A 24,780-nucleotide genomic window follows, 5' to 3' on the forward strand; every position below is an offset into this window, starting at 1 on the left:
GGCGATGGCCCACTGCAACAGTTTGAGATTCTCACCCATCATTTGCATAAGCCATCTTAGGGGCCTGTGATCTATCTGAACCAGTATGTGAGACTCAAATAGGTATGGTTTAAGCTTCTTCGATGTCCAGACTACAGAAAAGGCCTCCCTCTCAATAGCACTCCACATCTGTTCAGAAGGAAGTAACCTGCTGCTAATGAAGGCTACACGTTGGTCTAGCCCCTCCTCATTTGACTGTGCTAGGACAGCACCTATGCCATGCTCTAAAGCATCCACCTGCACAAGTCAGGAGTCTTGAGTACATATGCTGTACACAAGGCCTTATTGAGGGAGTTAAAGGCTTTCTAACAGGCCTCTGGCCAGATCAACTTTTTAGGCTGCTTCTTCAAGTTTAATGGGGCAACAATGGTGCCATAACCCTTTACAAACCTCCTGTAATATCCAGATGGATCCAGGAAGGTCCCTCACCTCAGTCTGTGTTTTGGGAGGTTGCCAGGCTAGAACTGTCTAAATTTTGGTCTGGACCGTGCACCGGCCAACCATGTGGCCCAGATACACCACAGTACCCTGCCCTATCTGGCACTTACTGGTCTCGATAATCAAGCCCGCCTGTTGCAGGGCGTCAAGCACCCCATGGAGGTGGTACAGGTGTTTCTCCCAGCTAGAGTTGAAGACAGCTATTTCATCTAGGTAGGCAGAAAGCCTCATTCCCAGCCAGACCCTGTTCACTAACCTCTGAAAGGTAGCAGGGGCATTCCTTAAGCCAGAGGGCACCAGTCTGAACGAGAAGTGGCCCTCTGGGGTTGAGAATGCTGACCTCTCCTTTGCCTCCTCAGTCAGAGCAATATGCCCACACCCTGATGTGAGATCCAGCCTGCCAATGAGCTCATCAGGTCAGGGATGGGTTGAGCATCAGTCTTAGTGATGGAACTGAGTCCTTGGTAGTCCACACAGAACATGAGTTCGAGGGTGGTGCCCACTGGGGCACCCGTGGGTAGCAGCGGCACCACTGGGCTGGACCAGGGACTATTGAAGAACAAGCTTCTTGGAGACTTCACCCTTCATTTATCCGACAGCCTGAAAATATTGTTTTTGACAGGCATACTGTCTCAAGGATCCATGTTGTAGGTCCACAAATGAGTCAGCCTAGGGTGAGAGAGAAAATAGAATAAAACTGCCCAAATAACTGGCAACAGTCACTCTGCTATTCTGGGGACAGGGTAGAGGAGTGGTTAATACCCTCTACTGAGGCACTGTGTTGCTTGGAAGAGTGATGCCAGAAAGAGGTTCACTCTCCCTTTTCACGTCATCCTCCATAGCCAAGAGCATGGTGATCTTAGACCCATAGCTGAGGTGGTTTAAGTGGCACACTCTTAAAGGGTTTCTAGGTGTCTTGAGATCCACCAGCTACGTGTCATCCCCCTTCCTATCCTTCACCTCATATGGGCCTGTCCAGCAGTCTTAGAGAGCTCTGGGCTCTACGGATCCATGACTCACACCTTCTGGACAGGCTGAAACTCCTCCAGAGAGGTCCTTCAGGTCGTTCAAGAGTTTCAGTACTTCTTGATTAGCCTCAAGATTATCTTAAACTGTGCATCTGGTTTGAACTACCAGCATGTAGCTGACAACATCGTGAGGGGGTTTCCATGGTGCTTCCCACCCCTCGCTCACAGGGTTGAGAGGTCCCCTAACAAGGTGTCCATCGAGGAGTTCAAGTGGACTAAACCCAACCCCCTTCTGTGGCACTTCCCTATAGGTGAACAGCAGGAATAGCAATATGACTTCCTACTTCCACCCCATGGACTCGAGCAGGCCCATAATCATGACTTTCAGGGTCTTCTTGAATCTCTCAACAAGTCTGTTGGTTTGGGGATGGTTAAGGTGTGGAGAACAGGTAGGTTACCCCCACTCATCTTACTTGGACTTCATGTATGCTGACATGAAGTTAGTGCCTCTGTCAGACATTACTTCCTTGGGGAACCCCAAACAGGTAATAAACCCCATCAAGGCCCTAGCTCCTGCAAGTGCAGTCACCGACCTCAGAGAGATGGCCTACGGGTACCATGTGGTGTGGTCCACCACAACCTGCTCTGCAGATACCAGATGACACTTTACAGTAGTCATACTGGCTCCTGTGTCTCCAAGAGCCTCCACACTAGGCCCCTTGATGGTGACCCACTGCCTATACTTAGAAGTATTTGAAGGCATATGAGCTTTTGGCACCATGTCTCTATCCCTAGGGACACTAATGTAACCTCTGCTCTCTCCCAAAGCTAACTGGTGCCACCTCCTCCCTAAGCACTATCCTTGCCAACCCAAGTGTCTGCACACCAGTGGGGGCTGTAGCTTCTTGGGACATTTGGTGTCTCCCTTGGAATGTCCATACTTGAAGCACTCAGTATACTGTGGACAAACTACCCAGACTTATGATCACAGAATCCCTTCTTCTTTTGATTGGGTTGGGACTGGCTACTATGGTTCCCTTGGGAATTATTTTAGGGGCCTTTAGAGAACATCTCATTTTTACGTTTTTCTCCCCCCTTTTTATTCTGGTGGGACCCCTGACCACCCTTCTGGTGATCCTCCCCAGATACCTTTTTGGACACTCTGATGCTGAACCAGAGGTCCACTTCCTTAGCAAGCTCCCTGGGGTCAGTGAGCTTACTATAAGTTAGGCCCTGGTGCAGCTCTGTAAAACAGATATTGCACATGTGCTCTCTTGGTATTAGATTACCCGAGCCAGTAAAATCATCAACTTTGCTGCTCCACACCCAACCATTCTCGGCCTTGCTGGCATAATCAAGAAAAATCCACCCAAGACTGATTCTGCATGTTTTGGCTATCCCTGATTTGAATATGGTACTTCTCTAGGGTGAGTCCAAAGATGGTGACAAGGATGGTTTTCACTGGGATGTACTTCATCTGGTCCCCCACCTATAGTGTAAGCAGGGTATCCCTCCCCACTGGAGGCATGTGTTTCCTGAATGAGGCCCCCCAAAACCCATCTCGAACCCTGTGCATTTCAAGGGTCACCTCATAGGAACAAAACCACTTGCTATGACATCCCCTACTGCATATTTGGGCATCAGATCTTTGGGTATATGAGCTTTCTTGGTCCCTTCAGACTCTGTGGATATGCTGCCACCATGGTGGCTGGTTGCTGGACTCTGCTTGTCTACCTCTTAGGTCCACCTGTCTGAGATGTAGCTCATTGGTCATTCTCCTCTCCACCATGGCTAAACTTTTTTCCTCCAAGGCTCTTTCAGCCTCACTCTTCCTCTCCTCTGCTTCCTACTTTTGCTTAGCCATTTGCAACTTAAACACCCTCTCTTCCTTCCTGTTCATCGCCAATTCTGGGGACAGGTCTTGTGAAGTCACACTCTCTGATTTGACACAGAGTTCCAATTCAGGAGAATAGTCATCTCAGTCTCCTAAGTTCTGCATTTCAGGGATGCTCCTCCTGCTCCTGCTTCTCTAAATCATCCTCCTCATTCCCATCATCTGTTGCTGTCTGCTGGTAAAACTCCATCCAGGCCATCAGAGCTTTCTGAAGCTCCAACCTCTTGGTGCCTTTCTTGGTTGGCAGTCCCCTTCCTTACAGAAGTGTTTGAGCTCAACCACAATGTAGCCCTCAAGGTTACAGTATGGTCAGGTAGAGTGGATGTGAATTTGGAAAAAGCAAGTAGGCCAATCAAGGAGAATTCAAAAGAAACTCAAAGTGGTATCAAATTATTTATATGGGATTTTAATGCAACACAAAATCACTTTATGGCACTGCACAAACCCAACTCCAAATCATACCACTGAACACAAATGTTGGAAATTGGGTTACTAGTTGAGGGGGATAAAATATTACTCATGCAGTAACCACAATCTTTGTCAGGGTGAAACACAAACAAACCCCAACTTAATATCTTCTTAAACCTTGTGTAGCTTGGCACAAACGCAGTCACACTTAACTTAGAGGCAATGTGTAAAGTATTTATGCAGCACTTTAAACAATATTAAAGTGAAAACGCAACAGAAGAAAAATCCCACACCAATTTAGAAAAATAGAGTAAATTGTAATAAAGTATTTGACACCAAAACTACTAAAATCCAGTAATAAAATGAAACACCACACAAAATGGATCTCACACCAAGGATGAAAAATGGAACTGATTTTAATAAATAAACAAGACAAAAACACCAAAAAATCCAATTAGTAGAACCGGAGATATGCAATTTTAAAGATATTGTTAAAAATAGTACCAAAAAGCACAAAGCGCCAACTGTGGATATCTGGTCATGCCAGACCGGGACAAAGTCACATGTTAAAGTTGACTGTGATGCAGCACAGGCCTGCTATAGGGGACCCAGTTAGGCCTGCAGAACAAAGTACCTTAATTCCTGGTTTGCAGAGCACTGTGAGGATCTGCATTGAAGATGAGCCGCGCAGCTGACATGATGTGCCGGTTGTGAGATGTGCTCAAGGCTGCGATGCGAGGGCCTGTCTCATCATCACACAGGCCAAATGTCACCCACACCTAGCCACGTGACCCATAGACAGGCTGTAGGCACCAAAAGGCTAAGGCAAGAAAATGCCCACTTTTCAAAAGTGGCATTTTCAGGATTGTAATTTATAATCTGACTTCACTATAAGCAAAAATTTTACATTGTGATTCCTGACACACCAAACATGATGGGGTAACTGTTCTCATTTGGAAATTACACTTATAAAATGTAATAATGTAATTGCAATTTTACCCTATGAGAGAAGTAGGCCTTGCAGCAGTGAAAAACGTATCTAAGAGTTTTTCACTACCAGGACATGTAAATCTTAAAAGTACATTTCCAACTTTTTAGATACACTGCACCCCAACCTCTAGGGTGTCCGGGGCCTACCCTATGTATTAAAAGGAAGGTTTGGGCCTGTCAAAAGATTTATTTTGCCAGGTTGAAATAGCAGTTTCAAAACTACATGCACAGAGGCTGCAATGGAAGGCTTGAGACATGTTTAAAGTGCTATTAAGTAGGTGGCACAACCAGTGCTTCATACCCATTTGTACCATAAAATAATTTACAGGCCCTGGGCACAGGTAGTGGCACTTTACTAGGGATTGACAAGTAAATTAATTATGTCAGTTGGGTATAAGTGAATCTAACATGGTTTAAGGAGCGAGCACTAGCACTTCAGCACTAGTTAGCAGTGGTAAAGTGTCCAGCAAAAGTGAAGTCAGCAAAAGCAGCATGTCTGAAGGAAAAAGTTAGGAGAAAGCCACGCCAAGGATGCCAGGTCTAACAGCCCCCCACCAACCTGCTGACTTGTGGCTAGATATTTCGGGTCCATGCCCATTGTGGGTATGGTGTCACATAGAGCCCCATATATTTAAAGCCCTTTGAGCTGACCTGCAAACTTTTTGCCCAACTAAAATCCTGAGGGGACTCCCCAACTGGAAACACTAATGATTCTGCTTTATTTATATCTGTAGGATCTGCAAAACCCTCTGAACCAACCCCTCTGGATTGATCAGGAACACCAGCACATCATTGCCATACAATGCTATTCTGTTTGTGACTCCCAGTGCCCACTCGATTCCTTTGACATGGTCATCAATGCTGATTCACTCAGCAAGCAGTTTGATTACCAAGGCCAGCCCAGCTGCATGCCCCATTGCACCAGGAGTTCAGTTGAGGTCACCCAACTTACCCTGAACAGCACTCTGAGAACTCTGTTTTATTTCTTTGAGAGTAAGAGGATGAGTCACCACTTCTGATCTCTCTCAATTGTAAGATTTTATCTGATTCAGGACTGTACCAGTGATACATGCTGGTTCCAGCATCTTAAACAGGATGCTGTGGTCAGTGGCATTAAATGCGGCTGACAAGCCTAAGACGACTGGCATGCCTGTTTCTCCTTTAACAATCGGCTGGTGAAGATGTTCAAGGGCCAGTAGGACAATAGTTTGGTGCTATGAGCAGGACAAAATGGATGAAAGATTCTTCATATCTCAGGACGAAGGTCTTCAGCAGAGGTCTCACTATGGTTGACTTCTAATGGTCTGGAAAAATGACATCCTTTAAGGAGCTGTTAGACACAGTCGGGAGGATGTCCCTTGAGGCTGATAGAGTGGCTTTAGATGCTGTGCTGGGGACAGGATCATTTGGAAAACCTGAAAGGCAAATGCCACTTATGGTCGGCAAGATACATTTGAATAGTGAAGCGTGAATAGGAGTTGGATTCTTTGGATTAAGTCCTAGGTAGTAGAAAAGTTCGCTGAGGAAAAAAGATCAGTATTGTTAGAAAGGACTTTTGATGGTACTATTTCAAGTTTTATGGATGTGTGTTGCTGAAGGTCAGAAACAATACAAAAAGGTTCCCTAGAAAAGTTGTTGTAATTACGAATCCTTTCAGAGAAGGAGGAGGTTCTTTAGAAAGGCTGGTGGAATTATGAATCCTTTCAAAGAAGAAGGACATTTCTGCATTTCTAGTTTAAGAAAAGTGGCATGGCGGAGCACCTTTCCACAAATTTCAACAAGCAAGTCAGTGGAGTGAGCAAGATTATTCCCTGCGCAAAATCACTTAGAAACAAATGTGCTCAGATGCTGCATTTCACAGCACATTTTCAAATAAATTAGCTAAAACCACAGGCTTTTATAGGTTCACCACACCGTGGTCATCCTCTCTCTAAGATCCTTTGTTATTCCTACCCATGCATCCACATGTCCTACCTCCTCATGTACTTTTCGTTATCTTTAGTGATGTATGAGTATTTTCCTTGTACCCCTCAATTTCCTCATGCTTATCAGTCACATTTCAACTCATTTTCTAGAGCCTCTTATCTCGTAGTATTCTCATGTCCCTGATCCCTTTGTATTTCTGAGTTACACCATGCTCTTCATGTATCACATTCCCCAAAGTTCCTTAACCAACTTCATGAACCTCTTAATACCTTCTGCTTTGCAAGCCCCTCAACCCTTAAGCTCTTTTGGCACTTTCAGCTCTCTTCAGCCACAGACATAGCCCAGTGCACCTTATGTTTCCTGAAACTCACCAATTTTTTTAGGTAATTTATGGAGTCCCTGGAGTAGCCTCTTCACATGCACGGCAATCACACTTTCATTTACTCTTACTTTCTCGCTGTCACTTCACCACAGTCACTATTGCTCATTCAGTCACTCTTTCTCTGTCAGTAATTCTATCTTCCTCAATCACTCTTTCTATGATTCTGACTCTCTCTGTCATTGTCTCCTCTCTTTCAGTCATTCTCTCACTCTTTCTCACTCACTTGGTCCTTTCAGTCACTCACCCTCTCAGTCACTTTCTCAGTTCTCACACTCATTTTCATATTCTCTCGGTTATTCTCTCTTTAAGACATTCACTCTCACAGTCAAACCCTGTCCTCACTCAGTCACTCACCCTTTCTCACTTTGTCGCTCACTCACTGTCACAGGCACACACTTTGTCAGTGACTCACTCTTAGTCATTCACTCACTGTCCCGGTCACTAACTCTCCATCACCCACACTCTTAAGACATTCTCTCAGGCGTGCACACATATGCCATTTTTTGTAGGTCGAGTGCGCAAGAGCTCTGACATGATGTAATCAATCTTTGGGCTTGTAACCACACCCACCACTATCACTCGTTCATGGGCTTGCCTTTCATAAATCCTTTGTTATCACTGGTAAATGTTTTACGCTTTTCCCTCCTTGGGGCAGTTTTGGCCATCAACCCTGTTACGTGGATAATTGCACATTTGTCGATACGTTTGAATGTGAGAGAACTTCTTTTTCCTTTTGTGTCTCTACTTAGAGCTCACGCTCATGGTGGCTGTGGTGCGTTGAATCGGCTCACTTCTATCAACTGTTTTACCTTTCATTTTCAATTTATGTGGCAAGAAAAGTCCAGTTAGGAATTTACAACGCTAAAAGCTCTAACTCGAGCAAACGTGAGAACCACTGCATTGCGAATGCTTGTTTTTTATTTTACATACTCTCGTCTGCTTGTCAGAGTTCCACCTCAGGTCCTCCTCAGCTGCAGAGGGGCATATTTACAAAGGGAGCATCTCTCTTGTACCACGCAACATGGTGCAAGTGCGATAAAAGCCCAAAATGTGATTTATGAAGCCACTTAAGGCAAATTTGTATTGCCCTGGGTGGCTTCATAAATCTGGAGTAATGCAGCGCAAATCGCTGTATTGCGTTACTGTGCCCCAGGGAAGCATTCCATGGGTGTTGTGTAGGTGTTCCCATGCAAAACACATGGATTTTAATGCATTTCCAGATTTACCAGAAGTGGCAGACCTGGGAATGTGTCAGAAACTTAGGCATCCCCAGGCGAGGGATAACAAGGGTAAATATCTTTACTTCTCCTTGTTACTTCCACTTTCTATGCATGCTGCCTTCTGCAGCACACATAGAAAGAGGAATATGCCTCCGGGGATTTATTTGTGCAGGAAGGTACTCTATCCTGCACAAAAAAATCCTCCTTACAAAGGAGAAACTTCTCGCACCATGGTGCAAGGATGTCTGCATTGGTGCTCGGCTGACAAAACGGCACCAGCACAGGGACAACGGTAAGAATGCGCTACATTCTTTTAAATACAGCACATTTCTTTCCTTTCCCTGTGATGCAGCGCAGCACAGCAAGGTGACCTGTTGCGCAGAACTGCATCACTTGGCCACAAATATGGCCCTGAGTCTCTGGATCATGGACCTGCTACCTCCCTTTGAAGTTCCTCCTTGTGAGGCCTCTAGTCACACACTGACCCTAGACTATCAATCACACACAAAGTGTGATTTTGGGCTTTGTAAATGCTTTGATGAAGAACAAGAAGCAGACACCGTTAGAGAGGTGCGAGGCCTGCTTGAAGGTCCACCTCCACTCAAACTGAGCACTACTAGTCAGCACTTGGAAAGCACAAACTGTGCATGACAGCCTGGAAGAGTTCCCTTTGCCAGCAAAGACATGCACGGTTTGTGTATTTTGTAACACTGTCAGCCTAACAGTCTGAAGCTGTTTCAGACTCTCACACTGACAGAAGTTAAGGCTTACAACAACTGCACGTCTTGGCAAGCACAAAATCATCCAGGCTGCCATGCAGACTTTGTACATTCTTTTTTTACTGACACTCTGAGAGTCTGAAAATGTGGTGCACAGCTTGAGATGCTCATGCTACAAGGAGTAAAAGGATGGTCTGCTTAGAGGCAACACCTTAATGCTTCAATAGGGGAACCACCAGTAGTCAAAACTTGATTACTACAACATGGTCTGTGCTGGAGCTCCTAAAAAACATCTGCAAAATTACAATGCCTTCAAAATCAAGCAATAAGACAGAATCTCCTGCTACACAGTTCGAAATGTTGGGATGCCTCACTTCAAAACATTCAGACCACACCTCTCTGATTGTCAGTGTTGCAAAGAATGCGATTTAAACTTTAAGTTCCACTTTGACAGCTTGGGGGAGACCGGTTGACAACTCCAGGACCTGTTCACCCTACATTGTCAGTCAGAAAGTAAACGGATGATGAGAGGAGTCGGTGTCGGGTGTTCAAATCTGGATTGCAATCTGCCTTACCTTCAAGAAGGTGAAAGGCCTGGCAGTGCTGAGGAATGTGAAAGCACATCTAATCAAAGAGGATTTTCCGTCTTGCTAGATGTCCTTTTTACTGCTCCTACTGAAGAATCAACAGGGCCACAGAGTGCAATATGCCCCCTGTTGAAACATTTTACTGAAACAAAGATCACAACAGCAGGTTTTGCTATGGTCACAATCAAACAAGTTACTACAAAATAAATGAGTAGGAAATGCAAACTTAGCATCGTCTTGTCTTTCTCCAAACTTTCAAAAATGTAATGGTCAGATCTATGCAGTAGAATTTCCCTGGTACCATGTGGGTTATGTGGCTGTGGAAACCTCCCTCTCACCCACCCACTCACTCATGAACCACAGTTTAGTTATTTCGCATTGGTAAAGTTGAGCAGTATGAACATTTCAGCTTTCTTTGTGGTAAGGATTGCAGTGCATGTTGAGTTAGCACAGCGATGTGTTTGTATATTAGGTGATCTTGAAAAGTCCACAGACACCACTGGGTCAAATCAACAGGAAGGCCTCAAAGTTTAAAACCAGCCCGCCTACACCAGAAGTGAACTAGTGAACCACAGAGGGGAGTGCTGCTGGCTCTCATTTGCAACGCTGTAGGCAGGGCCGGCTTTAGGGCGGTGCGAGCAGTGCAGCCTCACCGGGTGCTAACCTGGATTGGGGGGGCGCTGTGTTTAGCAATGACTTTTGAAACTTGCGATTTAAAAGCACCTGGTGAGAAGTTCCTTGTGTCTCAAGCTTTCAGGAAACAATCAAAATGTCAAGATACCTCTTGTTATTAACGTTCCTGCTAGAGAGAGAGATGGGAGTTTTGTCTAATGGCAGCTTTGACTCGCCATAAAGTAGCAGAGAGGGTTAAAATGCCTGCAGCAAAGAACAGAACTATAGTTTATGTGGACAGCTGAGTGGATTAGTAAAGCCAGCCTTTATAAGCGCTTTAAAACAAATTAATGTATGTGAAAGGGGGTCTATGGAGAGATGGGGGGTAGTGAGGGAATCCAAGGAAGTGGTCATGGGGTGGAGGGGTGCCAAAAGAGACTGTCGCTCAGGGCGCCACCAGCACTACAGCAGGCCCTGGCTCTATACATGAGGAAGGATCCTCTGTTGCAGCCTGTTCAGAATAAGACCGTATAGAGGAAAGAAGATTCAGTGGAAAGAAATTAGAAACCCCCATTTCTTCCCAGTACTTACCCCACACATTCTGCCACGTGCCGCATGGAATCCTGGGACACAAACACATGGCAAGCAAAGCGATTCAACACCGGATGCTTGGTGATAAACCCAAAGTAACTGTGAAATGAGGAGAGGAAGTTGGTTAAATGAGAAAAATCTGGGTGCACATTTGGCCAGTTAGAGCAATCAAATGTTAAGGCTTGATGCTAAAAACAGGAAAGGTTGTTTACTGGGCACGTTGGAAGGGGGAGCTGGGTTTGTCACTTAGGGTTGCTTTATTCTGAGAAATGAACCTAAAAAGAATGGTTTATTCCCCAGATAGATGGTGAGTAGGAGGCTAATTCTGAGGCCGGGCCCCATGGAAGGAGTAGCTTGTACCTAATTTTTGCTCCGGGCTGGACACTGAGTAGAATCATTGTAGTGTTTAACCCTTCATGAGAGATTGTGTTTTAGGATGGAGGCCATGAGAGAGGCATCTATCCATCGGATCAGACTGGCTTGACTGAGCAGAAACAATTATTTTCTATAAGGGATCTGTAAGAGGGCATGAGAAATCAGAAAGAGGCAGCTAATTTGTTCTGAAGTCTAACCCCATTAACAGTGGATGTTATTCCTTATATATGTATAGGGCAAGCATGGGTACTTATTAAAGACATACTCCTTGTAAGGGATGACTGCAGATGGTGGACAAAAGAACTAACAACAGGAGAGAAAGGGAGTTAAAGGCCTGACAGCAGGAGGGGAACACCAAGCAAGAGTGGTGAAAATGTGAGTGGATCAAGGGAGACAGAGGTGGCATACTATGGAGCAAAGAGAGATGAGTAGGTAGAAAGAAAGAAATATGGGGAATAAACTATACAAGTGGGAATCCTTACCAGCTGTTTCTTGGGTGGCAGCCACAGAAAGAAATGTTCTTCATCTGAAAGAAGTGACTGCATCTCTCAAACTGTAAGAGATTAAAGGAATCAGGAAAGTTTCACACACACTTGTAGCACATGCACACGTGCACGACATACCACACACCGCACATATTTACTATGGTAATAATTATTCATTCTGTCTTCTGTAATTATTGATTAGGCTGTATTTATTTAAAAGTATTCCCTTCAAGTGCGAAAATGTACATCTTTGTGTGGAAGGCTTTTGAACGTTAAAGTCTTATGTTTAGCTGTTTAGAGGCTCATCTGAGAACGTGGAAAGTAGTTAGTGGTGGGAAATTATTTGAGTACGTACCTGCAACCTCCACTGCCACTTCTGTAGTTATTTAAGGACTGAACCCGAATTATCTCCAGAAGGGAAGGAAAACCAGAGATGAGAAAGGGAGATTCGGAATGCATACTCGCAGTAGAGACTGTCTGTGGTGTTCTTAGAATACTCACCGATAAGGTACTATATAAAAGGTAGGAGTACCAATATTCTTATGCTGTCGTTCCCCTTTTCCGATGGATGTATTTTGTGTCATGCAGTTAGTACTCTTCTACCCATGCATTGTCGGTAATCCACAAGAACTGGCAGCAAGTGAGATTGCAGAGACGTAGATATAACTGCCAAAAACGCAGCATTACTATTCTTCAAAGGTGAGCACTGCACCCATTGAAAAAAATCGTCATTACTGACTAGAATTGGGCACCCTCAAGTAGGTGTTCCAAAGTTAAGTGCAGTCGAAACGGTAACTGGTCTTACAGCTAGGATTCCGTGTTTTAAATAAAAGAATTTCGTCAAATCAACCCACAAACCCAACCTTGCTCTCTGCAAAGTCACAACATATTATTGATTTTACTCTGTGTCAAGACTATCAGATTGTCCCAGGAAAAGAAAGTGATCACAACCCAAAACAGATGGCTTTTAATTATCATATTAGAAGGTCATATAATCGGTATTTAGAAGGTACTATCAATTCTTCCAATCTAAGATCAATTAGTTACTTTATAGTTTGTTTACGAAAAATCTTGGAATTGGAAAATTCCCTCCCTCATGGAGAGGGCTACTATAAACCCCTGCATGAAAAGGGTTTAAAGCAGAACCCCAGTAACTATCATTTTATCGCTTTGCTAGACTCTGAAGGAAAACTTTTTGCAGTATTCTTATGCGATAGCTGCTGGAGGCTGGTTATTGGTAGAGGTAGGTACACACCCACCACTAGCAATACACACCAACACAGGGTTGTGCCCAGTCAAGGTCCCACAAAGTAGCCCCTAGCTCAATCACTGGTAGCTTGGCGACTAGCAGTCAGGCTTAACTCAGGAGACATGTATGTAAAGCATTTAAATACACCAATACAGTATATAAGTAAGATGCAACACACACAAAAATCCCACACCAATTTATAAAAATAATACATATTTTTATCTCTAAAATGACACCAAATGGGCAAAATTCCAATATAGGGAACCAGAGATATACATTTTTAAAGATTAAAAGTAAAACAAGTGCTTAGAAGCAAATAGCACTCAAAGGGAAGTTTGCACTGGACCGAGGCACAGTCGAGAGTTCCAGCCGTCCGCAATGTAACACTTTTACACCTACTTCCAGAAGTGTTTCTTGATGCAGGAAAGTGATCCACAACCCCAATCCAAGGTTCCAGAATCTCTGAGTTGCTTGTTGGGTTCACAATGCCCACAATGCACGTGGCCAAGTCCTTGTAAGTTCACTGAATGCACTCCAGGCTGGGAATGTTTGTGGAAGTTGGTGCAGGGAAGCTCTTTTAACCTGTTGCTTCAGGGAGACCACTCCTGGGTTCTCTTTAAAGCAACGCAAAGTCATTTGGGCTGGGATGCGAGTGTGCAACAGGTGCAGTCCTTAAGTGTGCAGACCTCTGTGTTGCAAACCAGGTTTTCAGCAGGGCAGTTCTTCTTCTTGTGGTTTCAGGCAGGAGATCTGAATCCCAATGCAGATCAGCCACTTTTATTCAATCATCTTGGGGGACAGTCAGTGGGCATCCTTGTCCCGTTAGCTGCAAGGTGCCACTCAGAAGTATGACAACTTCCTCCAAATTGTGGCATCTTCTTTTCCCATGAAGCACTGCACTTTAACATTCCAAGATGGATGATTTTCCTCCAAAGGAGTAAAATATGGCTAAACCAACCCCCTGGTGTAGCTCATTTCAAATAACCCTTCCCATCCTCCCTCTGGACATCTGCAAATTCCTTTCCTAAGCCCACCATCTATCTTTGGGGTACAGAGGTGAGAGGGCAGGCCTGGCTACATTCCTTTCTGACTGGTATCCTTTTGAAGCCTCAGCTTGATTCACCCAGCCCCCTTCCTAGCCTGGCTTCACCATCTGCCAACCTCTGCTCAGTGCAGGCCACTTATCACTTCATCAAAGCAGCCTGTCTAATCCTGTTAGGGCTGACCAATCAGGCAAGACCACTAGCAGGCTGGAATTTGGCTTACAGTAAAGAAAGTCTCATAACTTATTTTATGTATAAGTTATGATAAATTCAACAATTGCAAATTGTTGCATTTATCATTACCATTCATGTGAGTCCTTTCATGGCTTATATGTTTTTCCAAGCAATATTTAGGCTTATGAAAAATATTTTCATTATAGCCTGTGGAGCCAACTTTCTACAATGGGGGAAAATTAACAGTGCAGTTTCTCACCAGGGCATATAAAACATCTTTATAATGGTCTGCTTTTAGTGACATGGCACCCTATCCCTGAGGCATCAAGGGGAGACATATGTATAAATAAGGTAGATTGTTACTTGGGAAGTACCTTTACTTCCAAAGTCGAATTTGCATAACTTTTTATATTTTAAAGAGAGTCTTCAAGGCAGGTCTGCCTTTAAAAATGACAGCAGGCACACAGCAGTCCACACTCCAGTACAAGAAATCTACTGGGACTCTAAACTTCCCTGTCTTATTACATACTAGGGACTTATAGGTAGTTTGAATACCCCTTGCCCTATTATCTGCTAGGGACTTACAGGGTCTGTCAATGCCAATTGGTATTATAACATTGTGCCATTTGACCATATACTTTTTATTCAGAGCACTGACCCTGTGCCTGTTAAGAAGATCCCAGGGCATACTCTGGGTCAGTTACCATCAGTATCAGTCAGAAACATTGGGGTGAAAATGCTAAAAGGGTGACTTTCTTACAATAGCTTATTACAATGGGTATCTGATTTTAACTTAATTCCTGTAGAGCAATCTGAATTTAAGCAATGATATTTGACTGTTGAAAATATCATTGCACTAAAACTATGGGTGGACAAAAAATAAACCTTAATTTATACGCATGCTACATTGACTATTCGTCAGCATTCGACAAAGTTAATTAAAAAAAACTCTAGGAGAAATTGCCTAATTATTGGCTCAGTCCCACCATGGTGGTGTTAGAGGACGCAAGGGGCAGCAAGAAAAGTGCTGCATCACTACTGATGTGCCACTTTCTTGTAAATATGGCCCAAAGTCTCTAATTTGAATCCAGGATGCAAACATAAGTACATAAGATTTTGTTTTTTTGTTGATACCGATAGCTCAGATTGAGGGGGTCTTGGAACACTGTTTACCCTCAAAGGCCTAGCAACTATGTAATTATAAAAAGGAGTCATTTGAGCATTTAATTTGTTTGTGTCCTAGTTTATGTGCAAGACATTCTTGAAAGATGCATTTCATTTAATATTTGTAGTTCTGTCAAAGAGGTTGTAGGATAATGTTTACCTATGACAGATTGCAAGTTTATTGAGAAATTAACTAACTTTTGGGGTTATGTTTATTGTTGTCTTAAGGAAGTGTGATTGAAATTCAGTTCTCATAGACTATTTGCAGATATATTTATTATTGTGATGAATATTTTAATATATTTTATACAATAAAAGATATTAATGCATTTGAGTACTGCACTGGCATGGTGACCAGAGGGTTAAATGTGTGAAAGGGCTCAGAGGCAATGCCTGATGAGGACATCACTGACTGAAGCCAAAGGCCTGCAACATGCATTTGCAACATCACAGAACCAACACGTCTACATGTGATGTGGGCGAGCACCATTATGTCACAAAACTGACACATCAGAAAAATGTTATGATATTGAGTACCCCCACAAAGTTATGCAACTGGAAAGCTTCTGAAAGCTTCTCGAAATGCCAATGATGCCTAGCTTACAGTGAGCATGCCACTTTTCGGATGCTGAGGGACAACAGCATGATACAATGTAGGACAATCTCTGCTGCACTCAGCCTCTTTAATTTCAGGGATGTGAGCTACCGAGGTAATGCTTCTATCGAAAAGGGATTACAACTTGCTATGCTGAGATAGTGGTTACTGTAATGAAACTTCAGTTTGAGAAAATCTGAATTTTAAACATGGTAGCATAGATTATTATTTTCTGTAACTTGCAGTCTATCTCAATAAAACTGAACACTAAGGATTTGAAGGAGTTTTAGCACCAACTTAATTTTTGCTGTTTCAGAGAAGCCCAAAAAACTTGATGTTGCAAAGGAAGCTTTTACTGGCACACAGGATGAAATTGGACAAGGTGATCAATATCAATAAAAGAGTTGGAGCAACCTCACAAGGAATGTCACATAATTCTAGAGTGCTTCATAATGTGCAAAGTGTAAATGATCGAACAGATCCTAATGTTCGGGACAGTGTAATGAATCCTAGGGATCAATTCCAAAATAAATATATGTTGTTTTTGGTGTGGGTTGAACAGTAATTTTGCTTTAAGCAAGAGTAGTCAAATTAGGGGACACGTGTGCCAGAACTGCAAAAGGAAAGGGGCATTGCACATGCATGCAAAAGTGAAAGTGTGACTGTAACAAATGACAGGACTCCAAAGACACAAGCTTAAGTAAGAAAAGTACATGATACTGACATGTCTGAGGAGGTTGTGCTTCATATATATGATGTTTGGCAAATAGAGAATGATGGTCCATATTTTCAAAATCCTAATTGGAGAAAAAAAGGCTAAAGTATGAACAGATTGTGGCATGAGATACACCTTGATGGGGAACATTTGTTGCAAGTGCTTGATGATGTGGAATTGAAATCACCTGATATCTGGTTGGTGTGGTATGGTAACATGCCCATTGATGCCGGTTAGTTCAATATCACTTTGGAATTTAAGGGCATGCCCATTCATGTGAAAGTATACACTGCCAAAGGTGGGCCCTGTTTATTAGGTTGGCCTCAGCAAAGGAATCTTTTGATGACGCTGGACCCTAACCACCCGAGTAAGGTAACTGTGTGTGGGAATATCATGGCAGTGTCTGGGAATTATCACAAAATGATCAGGATGAGGCATCCATGTGGGAACATTTATTTCCAAAAGTATTCAAAAGCTTTCTCAGATTCCCTTTGATTATTGAAAGGTTTTGTTCATTAGATAGAGTGCACAAAATGAGTGATGTACCATTATCCGTGAGGGAAGAATTAAAGAAAGAGTTTGAACATTTGGTGTGAAAGGAAATGATTGAAGAAATAGAATCTTCCAAATGATTGTCCCCTATAAAGGTTGTTCATAAAGAAAATGGCAAGATAAGATTATGTGTTGATTTAAGTTAATTAAATAGTAGTGCGTGGGTGGATCGTCAACCGCTACCAAGTATTGGGAAATGCTGCCACTTTGAAGTAAGCTGCTATGTTCATCACTCTGGACCTGTTGTCAGCTCAGATTGCTCTTCACAAGATTTTAAGACTTTAACATCTTATATTCTGGAAGGGAATTTTAGGTACAAATGTATGCCTTTTAGTTTGGTGTCTGCTGCAGCATTTTTCCAGGATGCAGTGTACCAACTTTTCAAGGGCATGGTCAGTGTGGCATATTTTCAAGATTACGTTCTGATTCATGTTATTGTGAAGAACAAGATAACACTTTATTTCAGGTGTTAATAGTAGTGGAAGAGCACAGCCTCATCATCTCCAGGGACAAGTGTGAATTTGCAAAGGGCAGCATGGATTGTGAGGGGCATTGAATCAGTTGCGAGGGGGTAGCACTTAAACAAAAAGTATATGTGCCAAGGTTGATTTTCCCAGTTCTAAGGACAACGCTCAGTGAAGGTAATGTTTGGGACTTGCTGTGTATCATTCAAAGTTCTGGGAAAGTAAATTAACTTGCTTATGTGCCTTACTGCTTGCTTAACTGCAATGAAAATGCCTTCATGTGTCTTAAAGTGCTGTTACATTTTTATGAATCAAATGCTATTTCCTTTGCGTACCTGTTTGAAGACCACTAAAACCTCAGTAGTATTGACCATTTTGAATGGGTCTCTAGCTTGTTATCTTATGTTGAACACTGCATATTTCTGCTGAACCATTATAGTTAGCATAGCCTTGTGCTGAAGATGGTACATCAAAACAAAGATAATAGGAAGTAGTAGAGGCAGCTCTTACTGGTGACACTTGGTAACACTTGTATCTTTTCCATCAAGGTCTTCTTGCATTCTTCTCATGAGAAGAATCTGGCTGCTGCTCATTAGGTAGGTTTCAATTTATCACCTATTCTCATTTCCATTAACTTGGATTAAAAAGTGTATAAATGGAGCATTAAAATGTTTACTTTCTAGCATTACATGCTCCAGTTGATTGAGGGTGAAGCTCTGGTCCGTTGATTAGGCAATTGTTTTGCTTATTTTTAGTGTTTGCTGGGTATTTGTGCAATAAACACTTGTGTGATTTCAGTATGTTATCCTGAGTGTTTGTGTTTTCTTTTACAATTCATTCCAAGGTTTGCTGAAAGGATAGTGCAGATTAGATACATCATGAAGAAAAATGTACATTTTGAGTGGTACATTGATTGTGAAGCAGAATTTGTGCAACTTAAAACAGAGTTATGAGTGCATCTGTAATAGTGCTGTATGACATTGAATGTGATCCTGTAACCATTACTATTGTGAGCAATGCGTTTTTTGGGATCTTAATACTTGGGTAAGTAATTTAGAAACAGTGGTACCAGCTTTACAACCTTTCAGAGAGGTGAAAGTGAAATAGTGAGTGGTTGAAAAGGAAGCCTGGACATGCTCGTGGAGTGTGAGTTATTTTAGAACACGTGTGGTGGGCGTACCTTTCACAGTACATACTGATCACATGCACCTGGTGGATTTATTCACAATGAAGGGTTGCACCAAGACAACTCCCCTGATAGTGAAGTGGCAGTATTGGTTCTTGAAATGTAACTTTAACGTGGAACATGGACTGGGTAGCAGCAATGTTTGGCAGATTGCTTTTCCAGAATGAGAATACCCATACCTGAAGGTTACACGAAAGGTATACATGAAGATGATAGGGAAGTCATAATCTTGGAGTCACCTGTGTGTGAAGAGTCTAGAGGGGAGATTTTGAAAGAGCAATAGCGTGAAGCTGTTGGGGAGGATATGGTGTTGTGTCTGGTTGATGGGTACACAAGATTAGGGTGGCCAGACAAAAGTGATCTAAGTGGCGAAGTCCTAACAAATTAGGGCTTGAGGACTGAATTGTCATGGATGGATAGAATATTCTAAATTAGCAGATGTGCCAGAAGGACCTTGGAAGAAATTGTTACTTGACATTTTCAGTGCAAACAAAGTGCTTGGTGGAATGCCAAAGTGTGCAGTAGGTGTTATTGATCATTTCTGACAGTGACCAGAAGTCACATATGTTTCTCAGGTTATTTCAATGGAGTTGAACACGTTTTGGAGTGAAGTGTTTAAAAGGGAAGGTCTGTCATATGTGTTAGTAACCAACAATGTTTTTCAGTCAATTGCTCACAGAATTAAGAGTGCTTCTTGAAATACTATGGAATTAAGCATTCCCTGACATTTGTTTACTATCCTCAAAACAATAGCATTGTGGAAAGATGGAGCCATATACTAGAGGAGAGTTTAGACAGTTCAAAGCTAGCACTATGTGAAGGATTGGAGAGAGAAAGTGGAAGACATGATGGGGGTATCACACTGCACCTCGTGTGGACAGAGACAAATCTCTGCTTTAAAAGATATGTGGGAGGAAGGCATGGACTGTATTAAGATTTTTCTGGACAAGGAAAAAAGATGCAAGTGTTAATTATATAATGTGCAAAAAGAGTTCAACAAACAAGACTTTGAGTTTGATGAGACTAAAACTGGGTAGGAACACACTATAACAGTAATCACAAATTTCTAGCTTGCTAAGGACCAGGATAGTGAGTACAGGAACAGCTGAGCTGTCTGATATCAATGTGTGGGACAAGAGTAAGATGGTAAGAGCACTTGAATCATTGTGAGAAGGAACAGTTCTATTTTCCTCTGATAAGGAGGGTAGTGGATCAAGAGTACAGGTACAGGGCAAGAGGAATGTGTATCCTCCACATTGGATGCACGATTATATAATGCCCTGATTTTGGGTCCAGGAAATTGAAAACGTAGAGTACCCATGCTACTTGTGCTTTTTGGGTACCTACTTCTTATCAGAGCACTGGCCTTTAGATACACTTTTATTCTTGCTAAATGCACGCCTTAGTATTGCGCAAAAGGGGTGTGTGGTGCTCTTAGAATATTTTTTGATAAATTCGCATATGGAAGGTGGGAGTGCCAGTATGCTCATGTTGACAGTTTCTAGCGGCTCTCCTTCTCTGATGGATGTATATTGTTCCCTGCAATAAATAGTTTTCTACCCTTAATCCGTCTGTCGTTTAGAGCACTAGCATTGAGCACCAAGACTCCCTTCTCACCCAGCTAAGCATGCAGAAGGATACAGATGTTGAAGGAACAGTCCTGAGACTGCTTTCTTGATGTCCAAGAGCCATGCAGTACATGCCAGAGCTTCTGGAGCATCTGTACCACCAGCAAACCCTCCCTGGGCAACACCAGTTTTCCATGGGAAGCAACTTTTCTCACCTGTAGCATCTAGCTACTTCAATGAATCATGCATTATCCATTAAATACAATGGAACCTTTAAATTGAAGTCTTCAGACTCCAAAGTATGAATGTAGGCATGTCATTTTTATGTATTCTAGACCAGGAAAAAATCATTCAGATCATGGCACACTTGGACCCCTCTTCCGGATCTGCCCAACCAGACAATGCATCAGAAATAAACTTCCTATTGTGTGGTATCACTGCTTTGTGATAATGTAGTCTTACATCCTAAAAATGGTCCTAAACCTACACTGTTGATAACAAGCAAGCTATTAAGGCCACCAGAAAGATGACAAAGTACTGTATATTAGAAGGCTTTGAAGCTCTTCTTTTTGTCATTGCATCCTTCTCACAAATCTTTACTTTTCGATCCAGGTAGTGGAAGCAACAGAAAATAAGCAGAGGGAGGTAAGGTATTTAGGTAAAATATCAAGGCACTGATATGGACATAAAGTAAGCTTGCTCCACTAGTACCTCACTATCCATACTTTGTCGACAGTTCATCAAAGTGATCTATGCAAGTGTTCCCTCAGGTTGAATTCTACAATGCAGCCTTAGTCCGTACGGCTGATGCGGAGACCTGTTATGAAATGACCTGTCCATATATGTGATGGGTCAGATCTCCCTGTGAGATACAATGAATCTCCTGTCACAGCCAATACATGTGAATGATTTTCTACAGGGCTGATCACTGCTGTTAGTTGCTCCTATGCAACTTCCCTGGATTGTCTTATTGGCACACCAGGTGATTGCCTTTAGATAGACTGGACGCATTCCAGGTAGAGAAATCCTTGGATTCCTGAGCTGTTACTTAGTTGTAAAACTTTAGCAACAGCTGCCAAATATAAACTGTCACATAGTTTTTATTTAATGCTATGAAGTAACTAGAAGGGACACACAAATCCCATGTAAATAAATAAACAAATAAATAATGTACCTACAAAGCAAATAGGGTGATAGATCTTTCATCAGTTTGAACAGCTCCTGAGTAAACAAAAAGTGTTGTAGCTTTGAACAAATGGTAAATCGCCAACAAAGTTAATGGAGACTTTATCTTGAGGTTTAGTAGGTATTATTAGCACAATCATGAACAATCCCTGAGGCTTATGAAAATCTGCTTTAATCTGCATGGAGATGAGCAATGTAATCTTTTACACCTCTTGTTAAAATTGGCCACCAGAATTGCCATTTAACAATGTCAATATTTTTTGTGATCCCTAAATGCAGAGGCAAAGAATCATCATAATACCATGATAACGCTATAGATTGTAGTATCTTTGTTGATAAGTAAAAGGAAGCTTTCTCATAGGTAATTCCATTTTGACAACTTCCGGTTTTCTTCTTTGAAATCCAGTTTATGATTTCTGGGATAGAACTTAATTCTTGTAGTCCCAGAAGGTTTTATTTCATGACTTCTTCTAAAAAGTGTTGAGGGGCTATAATTGGTTTTGAAGATTCTTTGACTCTCTTCTATGCCTGATCCTGAGAGCAAATCAGGCTTTTGGTTGCCAATTCTTGGTCAATAAGTAATATTAAAAGGATACATCAAAAAACAGAAGCCATCTTAATTGTTGAGAGGTTAAAGTCTTTGCTGTTTTGAGGTGCTGCAACATAAAGATTATCTTTAGAAACTTCTGCATCATGGGAAGTCCCAAACATATTGTGTCTCCACATCACCAACAACTCATCCCCAGCTACAGTGTCATTCATTCCGTATGGCCTTAACTTCTGAGAATTGAAAGCTGCTGGCTGTAACTATGTTGATTTGAGATGCCTGAGTGGCCAAATTGGAAGCATCTGCCTCCACTCCAAAAGGTAATTCCAGCTGTGGAGACCAAAATATAGCACTCCTTTCAAAAGTGTAAAGACATTGACAGCCTCTGAAGTCCACTTAAATGAAACCTCTTTCTGCAGTGATAGGCGCTCCCATAAGTGACAAATCATTGATGAAGCACTCATAACAATTAGAAAAAACAAAATAGACCTGTATGTTCTTCACAGATCTTTAAGTGGGCCATTCACTCATGGTGCAAATCTTTCTGGGATCCCTCTGAATTCCTTAAGAGTCCTAACAAGTCCCAAGACCTCGTCATAAATGGTATGAAACTTACTTTCCTTCAACTTGGCAATTCTCTTGAATCAAGATCAATTTTGATAATGCTTATGTTCTTGTTGTGAGTTTGAATAGACAAGAATGCCATCAATTTAAATTGTTAAAAAAATAATAATAATGATAATTAACAAAAAATTAGGTGGCTGCTGATGCATTGCAAAAGCCAAAAGGTATGACCAAGCACTCTTACAAACCATATTGTGTCTTAAACAAGGTCTTCCACTCATCTGCATCCCCTATCCTGTTAAGGTTGTACCCTCCACTCAGCGCTAATTTAGAATAAATTGTAGCGGTTTTCACCTGATGAAGTAAGGCGGAGATGAGTAGGAGCTGCTAATTGCCTTTCAGAACAAAACATAAAGAAAAGGCCGCTGGCGAATGCAAGGGTTGAATAAATCTGTTAGCAAGGTTTTCCTCTAAGTATTTATTGAGGTGCTCATTTTCTACTGCAGTCAAAGCAGGATTTGGGCATCAGGGATTAAATCCACCCAACAATCAAATGGCCTGTGGGGAGGTAGGTCCTTGGCCTTTTTTGGTCAAATACATCTGTGAATAAAGGGTAACAGTAATTGGACTGCTGGTTGCTTGGTAGCGGCAACTGTGTGAGTAAAACCCTCAGCCAACTTTAGTGAGGGTGACATTTTCTGAGTTGTTACCTCACCACTAGTACAATGATCCTGGCAGTAACCAGAAAGAAACAAAATGGTCCTAGTAGCCTAGCTATGACTATGATCCAAGTATCACAAAGGGATAACATCAGAGGCATAAAGGATTTGAAATAGCAGGCCATCTGTGACATCAAAAGTTGTAGTTTACTCATGATCATGGTTCTGACATAGTAAACTGAGATCCAATGTATGAAATTGAATGGGTCCTCAAATCAGCTCTGTACCACCAAACTATTGCAACTTTTCTGGATGACTTGACTCAGAGGGCATTCAGTGGATTAAGCATATATGGGATCAATAATATTTGCCTTTTCTCCTTAATTAACCATCAACTCCACTTGGAATGTGGTGTTAGTGAATATAAGAGTCAGTGGTAGTGTCAGATGTTCTACCTCAAGCTGCAGGGTGCTTGCTAACCAGGGAGAAGGAGGCAAAATGGTGTTGACATTCTTTGGCGAAGCGCTAGATTTGCTGCAAAATAAACACAAATTGCCTTTCCTATGTTGCTCCTTTTCGTCCTTGGACAAGAGGCCCTTAACACTGCTGTCTACTTTGGATGTCGTACATTTTTATGTCCAGGCTTGGGATTTGGGAAACAAAAATCTACCTAAAGTCGCTCCCCTTCCCTCTCAGTGATGCAATGGTAAAAACATAGGACTAAGTCAGTTAAGGCTGCATAAATGTGTTGTTGAGGCTCAATATGAGAAACAACATCCTTAAAATAATCTCTTAATCTTCTATCCTGTATAAAAAAAAAACTCTTCTCTCTTTCAGCCAGTCTAATTCTACCACACTGTCCAAGATCCACCGGTTGATTGTCAATAGAGTAAATAAACAAGCGCAATCAAAAATACACCTAAATTTGCCTGGTAAGATCATCGAATCGTAGAGAATCATATCTTTTACTTGCACTAATAAAACTGTGCAGTGTGCCGTGAAGTGTGCAATGATATACGCCATTTGAGTATGAGCCTCTGGGAAAGACAAAGGGAGATAGAAGAAATACATATGGACCTGCATAAGGAACTGCAAATACATTTTTGTTTCTCCCCCATAACGCTATGGGGGAGTCAAAGGAACAGTAGGGAGGCAAACCACTAAAGAGGTAGGAGGAGTACTTGATAAAGGAACTGGCACCACCAAAGTATGGGTCACCCAAAAGAATTACCTGTCTCAGACGATCCTGGTAAAGTTTGTGGTACTGTAGGTTTTAACATTGCCCAAGATAATGGCCAAGAGCAATGGAGTGATGCATGCACAGAGTAGCTCAAACTGTGTCTCTGGAGCTGCATTTCAGCTGATGGGACCCACCCTAAATATTTTAAAATGGCAGACATTGAGGCTCAAAGCCCTTCCCGGGCTTTGAGTTTTTGTGGTTTTTGTGGTCTAGCAATTCTGTTAAAACCTAGGTACACTAA

General features: G+C 42.2%; 1 protein-coding gene across 2 annotated transcripts in view; it reads right to left on the reverse strand.

The window, feature by feature from the left end:
• The window catches only part of MAPK8IP2 (mitogen-activated protein kinase 8 interacting protein 2), a 237,283-nt gene that overhangs the window by 10,070 nt on the left and 202,433 nt on the right, over window positions 1-24,780 (reverse strand). For both annotated transcript variants that reach the window (XM_069229474.1, XM_069229475.1), the window contains exons 10-11: window positions 11,632-11,702; window positions 10,775-10,873 (exon numbers count right to left, since the gene is read on the reverse strand). In XM_069229474.1, coding sequence (XP_069085575.1) covers window positions 10,775-10,873; window positions 11,632-11,702 — 170 coding nt within the window. The remainder of the gene's footprint in view (window positions 1-10,774; window positions 10,874-11,631; window positions 11,703-24,780) is intronic.

Source organism: Pleurodeles waltl, chromosome 4_1, assembly GCF_031143425.1.
Source record: "Pleurodeles waltl isolate 20211129_DDA chromosome 4_1, aPleWal1.hap1.20221129, whole genome shotgun sequence".
Lineage (NCBI taxonomy): Eukaryota > Metazoa > Chordata > Amphibia > Caudata > Salamandridae > Pleurodeles > Pleurodeles waltl.